Consider the following 18,916-nt stretch of genomic DNA (forward strand, 5'->3'; position numbering starts at 1 on the left):
TACATTGCGAGACCTGATATCACGTGATACTTCCTGACACTGAAGTTGCAAGGGTGGTTTTTCCACTCACAGACGCAACGGGGGAGCAAGACGACCACCATTCAACCCAAAAAAAGTCATATAACCATTCCAATGACTCTGAAGCTGTTCAATTAAAGTAAATCAAGCTAAAAAAAACTGCATAGTTCCCCTTTAAGGGCTTTGGGTCCTTGTGTAGGTCATTTTGGTTTGGTTCTGGAGAAAGCTACAAGCAGCAATGCCACAGGCCAAGTAATCGGCCTGTTCCGAACAGGCACATTTTGAACAGGCAATGCACTAGTTCTTTTAACTCTCAGGAAAGAACGCAAAATAATATGCCCTTCTGGCTTGAGTATATTGTTTAGTCTCCATTTCTCTCTCCGTCAAAGGAGGCCGAGGCTCTCTGTCCTTCCGCGTCACGTGCATGCCATGATGACATTCAGTGTAGCTGTATTGTGTATACTTTTAGAGGCTTAGGGCTTAAACTCACTGCTTAAACTTGCTGTGTTGTGCCAGAAACAGGTTGAGATGACAAAAAGGAAAAAATAGGTGTGACAATGTGTCATAAATTGGGAGAAAAATAGTAGAGTTGTGACCCTGGGAGAAAACCAAGAGAGGGCAATGAAAAACAGGAGTCTCCTGGGAAAATGGGGAGGCTTTGCAAGTATGACTGCAGAAGTAGAGAAAGTAGTTGGCAAAAATATTAGAGTGTTGCTACCAGCTCTGGAATTATCAATATATCATCATAAGTGTTTATTTAATGTGATAATTGTCTTTTTTCTTATTATTTTCCAGTAAATAAACATAAATCTGTCAGCACATCGGCAGAACTTCTTAACACAAGGTAGGATGACAAACTGACACCAGACAAAGATGAGCACACAGACTAAATACACAAGGTCACGAGGGTTGAAACGAGAGACAAGTGACCTGAGGGCTGATGAACCAACCCGGTCTCACGGCAGTTCGTGAAATGGTCACGTTATTATTAATCTATTGATTTGTGTACACAGACACGATTATCTTGTTTATTTCGTGTTGCTGAGAACGTAATGTATTCGTGCTGATCAGCACGTAATGGGAAGCATCTATAAGGAGGTTGGGTTTCAGGGTTTTGGAGAAGAAGAACGGGGAAACGACATGCCACACACCGGGACACAAGCTGCGGTCTCTGGGGGGACACGCCACAACAACGGGACGGTTGGGTTGGACACGTCACACACCGGGACATGATCCCCGGTCTCCTGGGTGAAAGTCCTGTGTTGTTTGACCCATCCACCACCCCGACCAACCTCCCTACGCAGATTTTCGGCATTTCATACTACTTGCTATCATAGTCGTGCTGTGATCACGAAACATGCTTCCCTTTGAAATACATTAGTTTAAAAATTGTCCTCACCAACACGAAAAAAAAACTCCCGAGGAAAACGTGTCCTTGTACACAAATCCATAGATTAAATAACGTGACCATTTCACGAACTGCCGTGAGACTGGGTTGGATGAACAGGTGAAACACATCAGGGTGAACAGACAATCACAAAGGCGAGAAAAAACACAAGGAAGGAAGTCAAACAAGACATCAAACAAGACACGGCACATAGGAAGTTCTAGTAGGCAGTAGAAGTTCTAGAAGATGCGGTAACTCTCCAGCTGTATCCCTGTCAGAGCCGTAAAATGTATGCTTCATTGTTTATTTTACAGATTGTAGTTTTGCTTAATGTAGGTAACGTTGGACGGTGATGACATGTGGCTACGAGTCGTTTATCAAGATCGGAAAATCAACCTAACATTCTCCCGCTGATCTGATCTGATCAAATTTTCAAATGTAAACATCAGAGCAAACAGAGGAAATACGACCCACGAGAGCATTTTCTGCCTTCATATCTAACCCTAACTGATGCCGTTTTAAACAGTCTCAGTTTGGTTAGGTAAAGGAACCAGCACTACTTAATTATAATTAGAGTATAGTATAGTATAGTATATTCTGTTCACACGTGATGCAAAAAGAGACGTAGTTCCGTAAAGTAAAAAAAAAAGAAATTTATTTAATTTTCATTCATTCCATTTCTTTTCAAACGGGACACTAATCCCAGTCTTCTGGGTGACAGTCCTGTGATTGTTTGACAAATTTGAAAATACAACCAACTGCTGGATAACAAGTCATAAAAGACATAGCTTTGACTTTTTCCTCTAATGTTTATATATGTCCAAATCACAGATCAACATAGGAAGTGCTAATACATCCTAAAAGTGTATCCCAACTATAATTATAACTATAACCACAGTGATACCCCTCATATATATAACAAGGGCCTGAAATCACCCAACCATGCTACAAATACAGGTGAATTTTGCCATTGGTGGGTACAACTGTGAATCTACCTGCCACGTCGGCGGGTAGAACAGTGCTCGTGCATTTCCTGTATTTCACCTTCATCAGGCAAAACATTGGCTGGTAAAAAGCCTGTGCGGCTGGTGGCCAAAAAAGGTAACTTCAGGCCCTTTTTACAATCATAAGGTATTAGAAATAAAAATTGCATTAAAACAAACTCTTCAGCAAGTTAAATGAAACAAGGTTTGTGTGTATGCTTTGGTGTCTTAATGAGCAGAGCTAAAACTGAAGTGTCAAAACTCATCTCCCAATAGATCAGTGTTTGATGGGCTAAATGACCATTTACTTTGTTGTGTATAGTGGGCATCCTCAGACACACAAACAGTTCCCAACAGGTCCCGTGAGATTTAATCTGCCCTCTCTATGAACAATGTTTTGCAGCCCATTAGTGGCTCCTAAAGGCGGTGTGCTGAACCCCTCTGGACAGGAAGTTTGTTCACACCTGCATGGGTTAGTAAGATGATGACATCTCGACCAATGAGGTGTCCCTGCAATCAGAGGTGTGAAGGCAAACAAGCATCAGCATGAACCCATCAACATGTGATGCAATTATTACTGAACATTACTGATGCTTTTTCAGTTGATATTGTGTCAGACATGAGTACAATAATTTAATCAATCAGAATTTTTTGGTTTTTTAAAGTAAAAAGGGATTCAATTAGCATGTGTAAAGGGGTTACTGCCAGTCAAAAATCCACAGAGAATTATCCCCCGACTGTGCAGCTCTAAATCATTGTTTTTTGTTTGTTTTAAGGCCCAAAACCTTCCTGTTTTGGTTTACTCTCAGAGCTCTAATAATAATTAAAGCTGCAAGCAGCGATGGACGGGCCCTCGCGCCTCTGCGCACGTCGGGGTTACGCGCGAAATTCAGATGCCAACAATGAAAAGGGAACTCCCCGCGAGTTCAACGATACCTCACACAAGACTCTACATCATGCGGTTCATTAACTGTGAAAAGGGGCGTGGCTAAATCATAGGGGGCGGGTCAAACCATCACCAATTAAAAAGGAAATCTCTGCTGAGTTCAATGATACCTCACACAAGGGTTTACATGAAACTGGTCATTAGTTATGAAGGGGGCGTGGCTTAAACATAGGGGGCAGGCCAAACCATCACCAATGAAGAAGGAAGTCTCTGCTGAGTTCATTGATACCTCACACAAGGGTATATCTTAAACGGTTCAAATTTTAAGAAAGGGGGCGGGGCTTAAGCATAGGGGGCGGGTCAAACCATGACCAATTATAAACGAATCTCTGCTGAGTTCAATGACGCTTCACACAAGAATCTACCTTAAACGGTTCAAATGTTATGAAAGGGGGCGTGGCCTGAGTAAGTGGGCGTGGTCATATTATAGGGGGCGGCTCAGTATCACATGTAGATCACATATTATGAGTTTCATGTAAATCGGATGATGTTTGTCATATAAGGCGCATTTCCTGTGGCCAGAGGGGGGCGCTATGACCAAAATTAAATTTTGGCCTGTAGGTGGCCTGGACCCTTGTTGAGTTACACCCACTTCCGGCGAAACGCACAAAATGGCCGCCCCGCCACGGCCACGCCCTATGACGACAAGTTTTTCTTTTAACAACTTTTCATCTTTAACATCTTAAGATGGCACAGACCGAGTTTGAAATTGATCGGATGAAATCTCTAGGAGGAGTTTGTTAAAGTATGACGTGGGAATGGCCAAAATCGCACTAATTTCGAACTTTGAAATCAAAATGGCGGACTTCCTGTTGGGTTTAGGATATGGCTCTAATGAAGTTTTTTGTACATCTTGACATGCTACATATGTGTACCAAGTTTCGTTCGTCTACGTTAAACGCCTGCAGGGGCTCAATTTTCTTAACATTCTAGGGGGCGCCAGCGCCATTTTTGTGCGCCTATTCCCGAAACCCTTAAAATACGTAAATTTTCACCAGACTTGATGCGACCGCCAAATTTGGTGAGTTTTTGAATATGTTAAGCCCCTCAAAAAGGCAATTCATTTGACGGGAAAAAGAAAGAAAGAAAGAAAGAAACAATAATTCTTTCAGTTTCAATAGGGCCTTCGCCGCTGTCGGCGCTCGGGCCCTAATTAGAGTTGTCCCCTCTGTCAACTCACCCCCCTGGTTAAATGACTTAATTCGTTGTTTCCGACGTAAATGTCGGTAAACTGAATGACAGATGCTGCAATAGTACAGCAATAGTTCCTCTAAGCTAACCAAGTCTTTTGGACTTGAGACTTACTTTGGAGCCGAGCAAACACTGACTGATGCATCTATGATGTAGCATCTAAGCCAACCTTTTTACACAATCGCCCAGCACACACACCATGCCCTTAGCTGCCAGTAGCTCTGCAGAGGACGCTGGTTGGCTGGGCCTCGGTGGCTCGGACACCAACCATAGTTTGTAATAAATATTGTGGATGTAGCATCAGTGACATGACGACAAAGCCGAGAGTTTACATTTTGGCCTACACCATCTTGCTATTTTGGAGACAGAAATGACTATATTTGGAACCGAGGGTCCCCGCTGGAGAGAATGATGTATGGTTTCAAGGGTGCTGCACTAAGCTAAACGTTAGAGAGAGGTCACAGTAAATTTTCAACCGGCTGATGCAAGTCATCCAGCAGACTTTTGCCATGCCGATTGGTGGGATTGCTAGAGTATCCAGGTTTCCAGCGTAAATGTCGCAAAGCTGAGCGACAGTGAAGATATTGCTGTACTATTGCAGCATCTAAGCTAAACTCTTTAGGAGCCTCCGTTGTTGTTTAATATGAACAGTCATCAAGCACACACTTAAATCATGCCCTCAGCTGCCAGTAGAGGCTCTGCACACAACGCTGATTGGCTGGGCCTCAGCAAACCATAGATTGTAAATATAATGGACGTAGCATCAGTGAAGTCAGCCATTGGTTTGTGGACTGCTGTTTTGAAGCTAGGAGTTTGCATTTTGGCCAACACTATCTTGGTATTTTGAAGACAGAAGTGACCATATTTGGTCAGCTTGGGAGAACGACACAGCTTAGCCACCATTGTGTATGGTTTCAATGCCGCTTAACTAAGCTAAACGCTAGAGAGGAAACATTGCTGATCTTCAATTGGCTGAGGCGAGTCATCCAGTAGAGTTTTCTGGGCCTATTGGTGGGATTGCTATGGAAAAAGTACACAAGGCGGTAAGAGCAAATGAGGTTTCACCATGTATCCAGCTAATTTAAATAGCTCACATTACTGTATTGTGTGAGTTAAGATCATTTAATATCGTGTGTGGCGTTTTCACCAAAACAATTTCCTTCCCGAGACTACTTTGCAGAGCCACCGTCTCTGCATCCAGACCTTGGCACCTCCCATGTTAATTGTGATTGGGTTAGAGAAATGCAAAGTGTTTTTTTTCTCCTATCCCAGAATGCATCTGTGGTGTAGCCAGACAGTGAGAAAGGCAATGTTACAGAGAAAGTGATGAAGATGATGGTGGGATGTGCAGATTGAGGAAGGAGGGGCATCAGAGTCACACAGGGACTGAGAGGGAGGAGGGGATGAAGAGAATGTGAGAGAGATAAATCAGTTACATGACTGTGGTTAGTTCAGAAAGCTGCCAGAGCTGCAGCTATCTGCAGATCTCTGCAGATGGAGGTTGAGGACAGAGCCCAGCTCTGCTTTCCACAGTTCCCAAACACCTCCTGCAGGAAGCCCCTGTCTCCTTGGCCCCAAACACTGGTCATTAACATTACGCTGTACTTCATCTCTCTGATCACTGTGACTCTCAACCTGCTCATCATCATCTCTATCTCCCACTTCAGGTAAATATAAACTTTTTTGCCAAGTCCAAGTCATTTTAACTGTCTACACTTAAACATATGTGGTGAATCGGAAAATATTCAAACTCATATGCATCTTTATTTTTTATTTTGAATGCTGGTTTGGGTTGTTTTGTCACTGTTGTCGGTGTAATTGTGCTTTTCTCTTTCCCTCCAGGCAGCTCCACACACCCACCAACATCCTCCTCCTCTCTCTGGCTGTCTCAGACTTTCTAGTGGGCCTCCTGCTGATGCCGGGTGAAATCTTCAGAAAAACATCCTGCTGGTTTTTCGGTGACCTTGTGTGTTTTCTTTATAATTATCTATCAACCATCATTACTGTATCCTCAATAGTTGACATGGTGCTCATATCAGTTGACCGTTACGTGTCTATCTGTGACCCTCTGCATTACACCACTAAAGTCACTGTGAACAGAGTTAAACTCTGTGTTTGTCTGTGTTGGCTCTATTCTGTTTCCTACAGCTTTCTCTATTTAAAGGATGTCCTGACTCAACCGGGGAGGTATAATTCCTGCTACGGAGAATGTGTGTTAGTCATTGATAATATATCAGTGACTATTGATCTTGTTTTGACCTTTCTTGTTCCAGTTACTGTCATCATAGCTCTATATCTGAGAGTATTTGCCGTGGCTGTGTCTCAGGCTCGTGCCATGCGCTCTCACATTACAGCTGTCACACTCCAGCTTTCAGTAACTCCAAAGGCAAAGAAATCCGAGCTGAAAGCAGCCAGGACTCTTGGTGTTCTTGTAGCTGCTTTTCTAATATGTTTCTGCCCATTTTACTCTGTCTCTCTTGCAGGTGACAGCTTGGTCAATGCTCCATCTGCATCCTATGTTCCCTTTGTGTTCTATTGTAACTCTTGTCTAAACCCTGTGATCTATGCCTTGTTTTACCCCTGGTTTAGAAAATCAGTTAAACTCATAGTTACTCTTCAGATCCTGCAGCCTGGCTCCTCTGAGACCAACATGCTGTAGAGAGAGTGTGGAGGGACTGAGATCAGACTCAGTCTAAGGGTTAAATTAATGAATATGTTCCTGCTATTCAGTGAGTGAATTATCAAATACAGAAAGTGATGATATGCTTTCCTGTCTAAAAGTCTAAATTGTGTATGATCATCAACTGAAAGGCCTGTGCTTCAGCTTTATCTTGTTGTGTATTTTGTCTCTCTGATGCTGCAGCATTTAAAGAAAGAGTCATAAGCACCATATACTGTTTTTAGGTAATCACCCAGTTTAATGCAAGCTTTAAATTCACACATGTATGACAGTTATGCAGTCTTTTTTTCCTAGGGAACCTTTTTTTCTTTGTGATAGGAAACATTTCAACCCAACACAACAAAAGAGCTACTAAAGCTTTGTATTTATGTCACTATGTTTGGTGAAAGCATCATCTCTGTGATTTGTGTCCATTTAGTTGCAAACAAAAAATCACAGGCCTGCTGGGCTCTTCTTCCACGTAGAAAAGATGCCCCTGAACAGACACACTTTCCCATCAGGTATAGAAAAACATCACTTATGAACAGTAATTGTATTTCACATAAAACTGTCAGTACAGAAAGATCTTGGCCCCTTTACAAAGTTATTTTAGTAATTTCAGTTTAGTGTCTTTCATATGGAATCCTGTATGACATTTCTGACATATGACATTACGAATTATTTAAAGCACTATGAAGTCCTGTCATGAAGTAAAAAAACAGATTATTTGAAAAGACAGGATTATCTACAGTTCATCAGATCATTACAGTCACATTTCCAGAGAAATATGTAATCATAGGACAGAGTTAAATTTAATAAATGATGTAAAGTGTAATGGTTTGTAATTTTATATCTGTTTTATTAGAAGAATTATCAGAATTATTGTCATTTATTTAATTTTAAATAGCATAGTGATTTGTTTTAAAATGACACATGATAATAAACAGACATATTCACAATGTAATATTGTGTCTTTTTATTGATTTTTCACACTGATGTGAAATGATAAGAGACAATAATGACATGTTGAAAACTCCAGAAAAAAAACAAAACAAGGGGTTTTATTAGTCTTCAAACTCCTGGGCATCTGAGTGGGATTGCTGCCCAAACCTGCCCAAAACGGACCACACCAAGGGGGACAACCAACCCTAGTGGGATTCAACCAAACTAAAATTAGGCAGGTATTAAAGCCTGAGTCCTTATTTTGGCGGTCCACTTTTCGGTCCACTTGGATGACAGATGCCTGCAAAAACAGCCTTAGTATAGCAGCCTGGGCCATGCAACAATGATTGTTCAGTGTAGAGTTACATTATCTGCACACTTAAAGTGATGGTTTGGAGTAATTTCACCCTAGGGTCCTTTGCACCATGACCTCAAGCCAAACACCCCCCCAGAAGCTTTTTTCACCTGGGTCAAACATTGGGAGAGTTAGCGTAGAGTAGTGTTATTAGCTGAATAGCTTAGAGCAGGGGCTAATGGACCCACGTTTGTATCTCGTATGTTACCCCACTAATAATGCCCAAAATGATACCAAACTTCTACACTAGTACAAATAGGTTATGCTCTCATAAAACGATGGATTGGAAAGTTTGTAAGTACACCAGAAGTTTATGAACACTTGCCTGCTCTCTTCTGCTAGCTGCTGCTGCTGCTGCTACCTGCAGTTGGACGAGTCCTTAGGGCCATCTACAAATTACAACACCGAAAAGAGATACAACAAAAATATTTATTAATTTAACTTTTTTGTTAAAGTAAGTGCTGTAGTATAACTAGCAGGAGACAAGTAATAATTGAGGTAAGTTTGGACATAACTTATTTAATCATTTAATTAATAAATGTTTTTGTTGTATCTCTTTTCGGTGTTGTAATTTGTAGACGGCACTAAGCTCTCAGTAGTAGCAGCAGCAGCAACAGAGAGCAGAAGCCAACAGGCAAGTGTTATTTACATAAACTTCTGGTGTACTTACAAACTTTCCAATCCATCGTTTTAGACACTGAAAAAATTTAATCGTTGACTTTAATTACATTTATTAAGGCAACAGGTTCCACGCATTTTTATTCGGTTAGTTAAAAGCAAAAATATTAAGGTCATTTAATTCAACTAATTTATGTTACAGTAACACAATGATTGTAAATTCAGCTAATTAAAATGTTTTACTTCTGATCAACAAAACATATTTAAGCTTAACCAAATTAAGTCAGTTAGGTTATATTAACCTAAATAATATTTGTACAGGCTACATATTTTACATTTGTCAATTCAGCATATATCTCATTTGTTGTCATTAAATAATCAATTTAAGTTCAGTTAATGAAAGCTTTAGGTTTTCATCTAATATAAGTTTTACTATTTACTTTGACATAATTAAAGTTTGGCAACAGGTTCCACACAAATGAATTTGTTACATCCAACAGAGTTGTCTTATTTCCTTTATTCACCAACACAGCAGTGATTCAGTAACATTTTGGTGCAATTCTATACACTACAGTAACATTGTATACAATAAAGTAACATTTCAATGCATGTACACATTTGTAACACATGGTATTACAGCTGCAAATATTAGTCGATTGATAGCAAATATATAAATAATTCACACTTTGATAAATAACTCACTTTTTACGGTTTAATAAATAATACTTTTTACAGTTTTCAAATTTGTCTACAAAATAATAGTCCCTCCATCTAACAGCCTTGCCACTGGAAATTTTATTTTAGATGTTAACACTAACAAACATCTACTCTCTGTTAAAGTAGCATTTCTTTAACGGGTATATGAAAGATGGTCTGATAATTGAACTTCCTTGCAGTTGTTTTGATGCAGCTAAGTGTTAAAACATCCACAAAATATCCATAGTTATATATCAACCGTTTTTGTGCAGCATGGTCTCTAGGGTTGGGCATCGTTTAGATATTAACGATTCTGATTCCAATTCCGATTCTTCCTTTTGCATCCATTTGAAGGAAGAACTTTTGAAGTACTTCAAAGAAGGCTTTCCGTTTGTTAGGATAACTGAGGGCACATGCAGAGGCAAAGTCTCCCAAGTTGTGCAGAACTTCAACACCCTGAATCACAATTCCAACATGGGCTGGAGGAGTGGTGGTATCACCTCCCTTAACATCCATGCTGTAGATACAAGCTCCCTCTCAACAGCTGTACCATCGGCTTCCTTTACAGAGGAGAAAGAGCAAGGAGAAAAACAATTATATTAGAAAATGTTTTACCTTACGCAATTCAGATTTCCTGTATATAATAATTTTAATAGCATCACACCTTAAACAATATGAGTATAAATAATAAGATGAAGTAATGCTGGGTGAGTGTAACAAACTAGAGATCATTTACATTTAATAAACACTGACCAAGCACTTTATTAGGTAGGGCAATCTAATGCAATCCAACAGCTCTGCTATAGATTCTCTTTAACTATAATTAGATATTTTCAGTCTTTGTTTACATTGTCTTCCTATTATTTTCATGTAGGTAGACAATAATAATACTAAAACATTTGTACATTAAAACTGTACACTGCCAACACCCACTAGAATTTAAGTAATTAACTGGAAGTAAAATTATCACCTTACTGTTAATGTTCGAAAAAAACTCTAGATGTACAAGTTTAATACAATAATGCGTACACAAACCCACACCTCACATTTCTATAAACATGTGAATTGGATGACATCTCAAACAAGGTTACCACCACTTTGTAGATGTCCACATTTAACAGGGAAGGGAAAGAAGAAAACAGTAAAGAATCTTGTTTGTTTTAAATCTCTTTCACGTACGAAAACTGAAGTTTTTGCCCCTTACCTTTTCACAACACTCACTAATAGATAAACCGGCCTCAATTGTTTGAGTGATCAGTGCTGTATGTTGAGAAGCTAACTTCTGTTTCTCATTCCAAATATCAATACATTTGATCCCTAAACACAGCTACATTGACTGATCTGTGTTTATATTCAGAGATGGCTGCAAATAAAACATAATTTGAAAGAAGCACAAGAGGCAACTATCAAAACCCAACTTCATAGCCTACTCTTAAGGGTGCATTCACAGATACTGTCTAGTCAGTCAGATTCACTAGTCAACATCAACTTATAATTCCATAATATTTTCTACCAACTATAACGTATAAAGATGTTAACAGATCAATTATTGGGGCACATTTTAGATGGCTCTTAAAGCAACACTATGCAACTTTTAGCTGCAGCTGTAGTTCCAATGAGACAACCAGTAGGGGCACCGAAGTAGATTAGCGCAAGCTGTAGTTCGAGTGAGACAACCAGCAGGGGGAGTGGAGGGTAGCGCGAGCTGTAGTTCCACTGAGACAACCAGTAGGGGGAGTGGAGGGTAGCGCGAGCTGTAGTTCCACTGAGACAACCAGTAGGGGGACCAAAGTGGAGGGTAACGCAAGCTGTAGTTCTAATGAGACAACCAGTAGGGGGGACCGAAGCGACGGGGCGAGCTGTAGTTACATAGTGTTGCTGAGCTACAATGTGACAAAAATGTCCTTAAAGCTTGCTTTTACATCATTCCTTAGCATGACTTTCACACACTCAACCTGATTAAAACACAATAAAAAAATAACTAATGATTTGGCTGGGGGGTATATATTTTATACTCTAAATACATGTGCAAAGTAAACTTTCAAATTCACCACAAATAAGTGGATGAGTCCTGCCCAACTGCTTTGAATAAACATGAGTAACATGCAGTGTTGCAGCTAACCATACCTCAGGTCCACAAATGGGCACGTTTTCTATTGTTTATCTGTATTAGCTAAATGCAGAAAGTTTAGCGCGCAGTGAGCATGACACAGCCACAACATTCACTTCAGGCTCAAGGCTAACGTTAGTAGCAGCATGCTGCTTGTGGTGTTGTGGCCTGCAGGAACATCTGTTCTAATAAACCACGAAAGCGCCGCGGCCGCACCACTGTGGATGCGACCCTGAACGTCATTTGTCTGGTTGTTCACCCTCTCCCTCACTCGAGCTGACCAGAGCTAATTGCTAACCTGAGCTAATTACATTGGGCTACCAGCACTAAATTCAAGTTTAGAAACACTACACACGTTAGCTATAGCTAAGCGGCGCCCTGCTGGATAAACAGCCAACCGACATGGGTCATACATATATAGTCTATGGTCATACAGCTAACGTTAGCTAGCTAGCTAAGTTTAATAGCAAACATATCGAAGACCCACCTGCTTTTACTTTTGCATCACAAACACAAAGTACTAAAAGCCGGTCTACGGAAAGCCATTCCACTCATTGCATTGTACCGGATTTTGGTTGCAGTTCCACCAGAGTTCCACTGGCGGTGATCGCGGTCCAGTGCAAAATGAATGGGACTCTATGGAGCTAGACGGCTAAATTTGTCTCTTTCGCCTGATTGTCGTTGAGAAACCTCAGATTTGATTGTAGTTTTTGCAAGTTCAACATGGATTATAGGTCGAAAATTGAATGAACGAGTACTTATGTCCTTTTGATTTCTTACAGGGTGAGTCGTTGTTGCCCATAACATGCTAGCATTCTGCTAATGAATGCTGATTGGTCAGTCAAGGAGTGATTACGATCGGAGATCCCGCTTGACGGCATCCGAAGCAGAGCCTGAATATCAGAGTGAATATTTCGGTGTGGTCTTTAAAACATCAGCAAACCTCTTTCTAGCACGTGTATTAACAGGGAGAGCCTTACCTGTCAGCTGTGTTGTCGATGCCTCGAGAGAACAAAGGAAGCGACTCAGAGCTTGCTGTAAAGCAGTATCTCTGGCCGTATATGTGTATGACGTCATTGACATTTTAAAAGGCTTTTTAGAACAAAAAAGCCACTTTAAAAAAATCTAACACACAGCAGTGTGTATTTTCTTAGCCTCCCCTTTTCGAAAGCAACATTCAAATTACTAGACAAAAAATTATATCCTGAGAAAAGTGGGTTTTGAGGGGTATAGCTCCATAGAGTCCCATTCATTCTGCACTGGCCTGTGAGTGCCCCCTATATGGAACTCTGGTGGAACTGCAACCAGTTCAGAAGCCGGAAGTAACGAGGGAGTGGAACTTCTTCCTATATAGAAGTTCTTTGGTACAATCATGCTCAACATGAAAATATTACAAAACAGGTTCGAGTGAAAGACAATGTCCTCCTACCTTTTCCATATCAGATACCAAACACCAACTGCAACTTTTCCGACAGAATTAACGAAATTAACTGAAGGAGGGTCAGGTGTGTTGGTCCGGTCAGGAATTCAAAACTAAACGCATGCGCAGTCTGAAGCATCTCAGTCTTCTTCTTCTGTTTTGGTTTAAATGGTAGCTGGTGTTTTATACTGCCGTCTTCAGGATGTAACAAGTATTGCAATCCTAATTCACTTAAATTAAATATTTTTGGATCTATCAACACATTTATATTTTTTACAGGTAACAATAGACAAAATTACATTGACTTTATTTGAAATTAACATTTTAACCTAACAAATACATTTATTTTAAGTAAACTGAACATTAAACAACTATTTAAAGTGCACAACCCCTAATTCAGTTTTTTGAGTGTGAGTGCATAACCTATTTGTACTAGTGTAGAAGTTTGGTATCATTTTGGGCATTATTAGTGGGGTCATTTACGAGATACAAACGTGGGTCCATTAGCACCTGCGCTAAGCTATTCAGCTGATAACGCTACTCTAGCTAACTCTCCCAGTGTTCGACCCAGGTGAAAAAAGCTTCTAGGGGGGTGTTTGGCTCAAGGTCATGGTGCAAAGGACCCTAGGGTGAAATTACTCCGAACCATCACTTTAAACTGCCACAGTTATTCATGAAATGCTCTGCTGACTTGCCAGAAGATGGAGCTGTTGACTTGTATTTTGCAGGATAGAACTGAAGTAAAGCAGTTGAGATGACAAGGTGAATAGTGGTGTAGTCAAGATAACCTTTGTCGAGTCCAAGACCAGCACTAGTCAAGACAGAGTCCAAGTGAGAGACAGAAAAAGAGAATCCTCTTCAAGACCACTTAGTACTTGTTCATAATGTATGTGATGCAAGAGACACTATATATTTTATTTTAAGATAATCATTTTGCATTATTTTATGTAATGATCCAAAAGCAAGTACAGTGTAACAACACTGTAGGATCAAATTAGTTTATAGACAGGTGTCACAGGTGTCACTAAAAACACAGGTGACCCTAAAAATACAAAGCTTCTAATTTTTTAAACTTATCACTTGTCTTGAAGAATCCACAGTATAAAGAGCTTAGTGACATTTTGTCTGTTGCCAAAATAAAAAAGCTTCTCTGCTCGGCCCCTAATTATCATCAAGGGATTTATTGGAAAGTTCCTCAGAAATGTAAGGTATATCAAATGTGGCCAACCGCACTCATCCCTGAGCTGAGAAATACAGTACACCCAAAAGTAAGTCAAAGAGCAGGACACTCCAATGGAGTTATTCACTGAAAAAAACAGCTACCATGGAAACAATGATTTTTTTGCACTTCATCAAAAGACCAAAAATGTAGTCTATTTAGCAAAATTGCAATCAGATGTATGTGGGTACACATAACATACACCACAAGGATGAGAGCACAATAGTAGCATCAGACATAATGATGACATAATCTTTAATAAGTGTGAATGGATCAAATTGACAATTCAAAATCCACTATGAAAACTAAAGCTCAAGATGAAAGAGTAACATCAATATTCAACAGGCTGGCCTGTTCTGTAGCTCAATTGCACAAATCCAAAGCACAATGGCTGATCATGTATAAGATGTGACATTGTGAACATTTGAACTAACAATCTTCAGGGCCAAAAGAAAACACTGATCTCAGTGAGCTATTGTCCAGGTGATGACTCCTCTAGCTATATGGATATATTTTATTGAGTCAGCCTGGGTTGACTCAATAACATGACTTTCCTGTACTCGAACAGAACTGATTGTTAATCAGAATCAGGTGTGTTAATGGAGACACATTTAAAATATGCAGGGCAGTTGTCCACAGCACAATGCCTGATTAGATACATGTATGATCGTGCAACACCAGGTGCTCAAACTTGGAACCATTGAGGCCGTAGGCAGGTTCTGATCTCAGGGAGCGATGGGTGATGTCACAAGTAGCATCTCAACACCTAGTAGACAAGGAGCAGGCTTGCGTGGAAATGAAGGATTTAAAGCTGCTGTAATAAAAATATTATTATTTCTTATTAGAAAATTCTGAGAATGTGTGTACTTGGTTAAGACAACATAGATATACCTGTAATTTATTTTCACAAAAAATAATGCCAAACTGATGTTTAAAGATGCTCTATTTTGCATTGACTGCAATGCGTAGATGAGGACACAATAAAAAAAAAAAGAAAAATGTAAATTCAATTAATGAGTTAAAATTCTGAAATTTTGCAAACCAAATCTACAATGATCTTTGAATGTTATGACTTTTTTCCATGAACATCAAATATTTAATTTGGAAGAAATTGCACTGCAGTTGTTTATAGTACTGTATGCAGTTTCAATTGAAACAAACATGTGGGAGCAGATAGGTTTAAGAAGAGTGATTGACTTCAACATTGCTACAAGGTAACAGCAGAGCATAGTTTCTGCTCTATTGGGGCTACAGTTTGGCATAAGTTGCTACGTTGTAGCATGTACGGCTGATTTGTTATGAATTTTTAAAGCGTTGTAGCGCCACCCCCAGGAAACTTATCAGCACACAAATCACACTGCATAAGTTTAGCATAGGACTGGACTCATGTGCAAAGTGGGGTGAGTTTTCGTGCATGGGAACATGGATTCCTTAGGAGGAAGAAGAAGAAGAAATAATAAAGGCAAATACTTAAAGGAACATGACGACTTATTGGGAATTTATCTTATTCACCGTAACCCCCAGAGTAAGACAAGTCGATACATACCCTTCTCATCTCCGTGCGTGCTGTAACGCTGTCTGACGGCTCCAGTGTTAGCTTAGCCCAGCACAGATCCTGCAGGTAACCAACTAAGGTTCCAACTAGCCTACTGCTCCCAATTGTGATAAAAGTGACAAAATAACTCCAACACGTTCCTATTTACATGTTGTGATTTGTAGAGTCACAGTGTGTATCCGTAAACAAACCAGGAACTATATTCTCAGACATGCTTGCTGCGAGCATATCACTCCGCCCAAGTACTATATTCTTCCGCCTGAGAATATAGTTCCCGGTTTGTTTACGGTTAGAAGATGGCTGTGTCTCATGTTACGTTGTTTTTAGTACACGCTGTGACTCTGCAAATAACAGCATGTGAATAGGAACATGTTGGCGTTATTTTGTCACTTATTCGGAGCAGTAGGATTACTGGAACCATTCACCTGCCTGTTCTGTGATGGGCTGATGCTGCTGGAGCCGTCAGACAGCTTTACAGCACGCACGGAGATGAGAAAGGTATGTATCGACTTGTCTAACTCTGGGGGTTACGGTGAATAAGCTAAATTCCCAATAAGTTGGCGTGTTCCTTTAAATAAAATAATTATTTTAATCTCACAGTAGGATTTTAACCTGCAACATCTCATTTTAATGGAGGATTGTTTTAACAAGCCAGCCAGCCAGGAAACCTGAGGGGTGAGTCAGCTGAAATTATTGTGTGTGCACACTGATGACTACTAAACTCCCCACCTATACAGGATGGCCTTTATCAACTTTTAGAGCAGATTTTTATCCTCTTTTAATAACGTGGAGACTGTGTGGACCCAGGGGGTCCCCAAAGAGGGCCCCTTTCTTTCAGGCAACGGCCTAAGCACCCACAAGGCCTCTGAACCTGTGAGTATTATTCTTTTAATCTCACTGTAACCTTTTACTCCACAGCTTTAAGGCCGGTTACACACTGCACGCGTCTCGCGAGCGTGGCGTTTCTGTTGCGTCTCAGCTGCGAGTCAGCTGCGTGGATTTTTTGTGTCCTACATACCAGAAGCGTGTCTGACGCGGCGCTGCTCCTGCTGCTAGGTACAGGGAGGGCTGATCTCGGGACATAGTGCCAACAGATTCAAACTGATAAATGGCTAAGTGGGCTGTCTGAACAACTTTGTGTAGCTGTAAAGAGCCTATATAGCCTATCTGATGTTGGACCGTCACTCAGAACACACACTTGTTATCATAGCCTATCCTACCATTTATATATAGCCTACTGATTTGATTAAAGCAAGACAACGTCGGCAGTATTGATATGTTACAGAATATTTCGTTCTGTATGACAGGTTCAATATTTGAAAATCTTTTCTCTGAAATTTTTTATTACATTTATATCTACATTCAAACATCAATATGTCATTTATTAATATGTATTTGTGTCTAAATGACATATAAACATATTTTCCTATTCTATTTTGCCTGGAAACTCTTCCAACACGCTCGCGTCTCGCGTGAAAAATAATACCCGCGTTCTATTTCTAGCGACGCGTCTGGCGCCAGTTAGTATGTAATCTAACCTGTTAACATGGGAGCCGAAATATAAACGGACACGCCACGCAGCTGACACGCTCGCGCGACGCTTCCAGTGTGTAACCGGCCTAAGGAGCCTACCGTCCTTTTACTTCTCTCTTTACTTTCTTAACCCCCCTCTCTTTTTATTCCTCTGTATTTTCCTTTACTGAAGGTTTATTGGGCCTATGTGAACAGGCTTTTTATTTGACTTTTAACCGTTTTCATCTACAGGTGGTCTCTTTCTTCTTTCTTCTTATCTGCGGGCCTGGTCGGCCATTTTACATGTTCTGTGGAGGTGTGTTTTTCGGCTGGGACTGTCCTGCAGTTTTGTGGCAACTATGCCAATAAAATTACAAAACAGGTTCACACCGCTGGCGTTGGCCCCAGGGGGCGGGGCTGAGAGGGTGGCAAACCATCACTCCTCTTCTGGGTCAACAGCCAGCCTCCAAACATTACAGTCCACCATAATGACCTCCACACCAAAACATATTTCAGACTTCTACAGACCATCCACCACTCAGAAATCATAACTAAAACAATACACATAGACACCTTCCCACAGGGAATGATGAGACAAATGAATAGGCTTCCATCTTTCATCAAACCCTCTTCACCTAACAATAATCCATTAGAACTGGTTAAAGTCAACACAGAATCATGGATGCACAATAACATCAACATACTTAGGGATCTCTAGGACACAGTCATTGGCACACACCTGCAGGACCTTCCACCATTCACACAGGCATCTTTTAATAAAGCTATTCAGTGGGGGAGAGAGAGATACAGGAGGAAACTCACGGCCTCCTCTGTCCCCACACTGAAGGACCTCATATCCAGGGGGCCCCAGGTGGAGGAGGCCCTTCTGCCATCTTCAAATCTAAAAAGTTGTTTGTACAAAGGACAGTAATGAAAAAAAAGTATTTTATTGTTGAAATCTAACTGCAGCTCTCACAGCTGTCACACTCCAGCTTTCAGTGACTCCAAAGGAAAAGAAATCAGAGCTGAAAGCAGCCAGGACTCTTGGGGCCCTATTTTAACGATCTGAAACGCAAGTATGAAACGCAAAACGCAAGTAGCTTTGTGGGTGGCTCTCGGACGCTGTTGCTATTTTACCGGCGGGATAAATGACTCTTGCGCCCGACGCAAATCTAAAATGGGTTGGTCTGAAGTAGCTATGTGTGGTTTGGGCGTAACGTGCAATAAACCAATCAGAGCGTCATCTCACATTCCCTTTAAGAGCAGGGCGCTTGTTCCATGGCGGATTGCTATTATGACGGCGGA

General features: G+C 40.6%; 1 protein-coding gene across 1 annotated transcript; it reads left to right on the top strand.

The window, feature by feature from the left end:
- The first annotated feature begins 6,019 nt into the window (after positions 1-6,019).
- On the top strand, positions 6,020-7,184 carry LOC120569476 (trace amine-associated receptor 13c-like). Its single transcript, XM_039817335.1, has 2 exons — positions 6,020-6,192; positions 6,368-7,184. Exons 1-2 carry the CDS (start codon positions 6,020-6,022, stop codon positions 7,182-7,184), a joined length of 990 nt encoding a protein of 329 aa, XP_039673269.1.
- The last annotated feature ends 11,732 nt before the right edge of the window (positions 7,185-18,916 follow it).

Source organism: Perca fluviatilis, chromosome 12 (assembly GCF_010015445.1).
Source record: "Perca fluviatilis chromosome 12, GENO_Pfluv_1.0, whole genome shotgun sequence".
Lineage (NCBI taxonomy): Eukaryota > Metazoa > Chordata > Actinopteri > Perciformes > Percidae > Perca > Perca fluviatilis.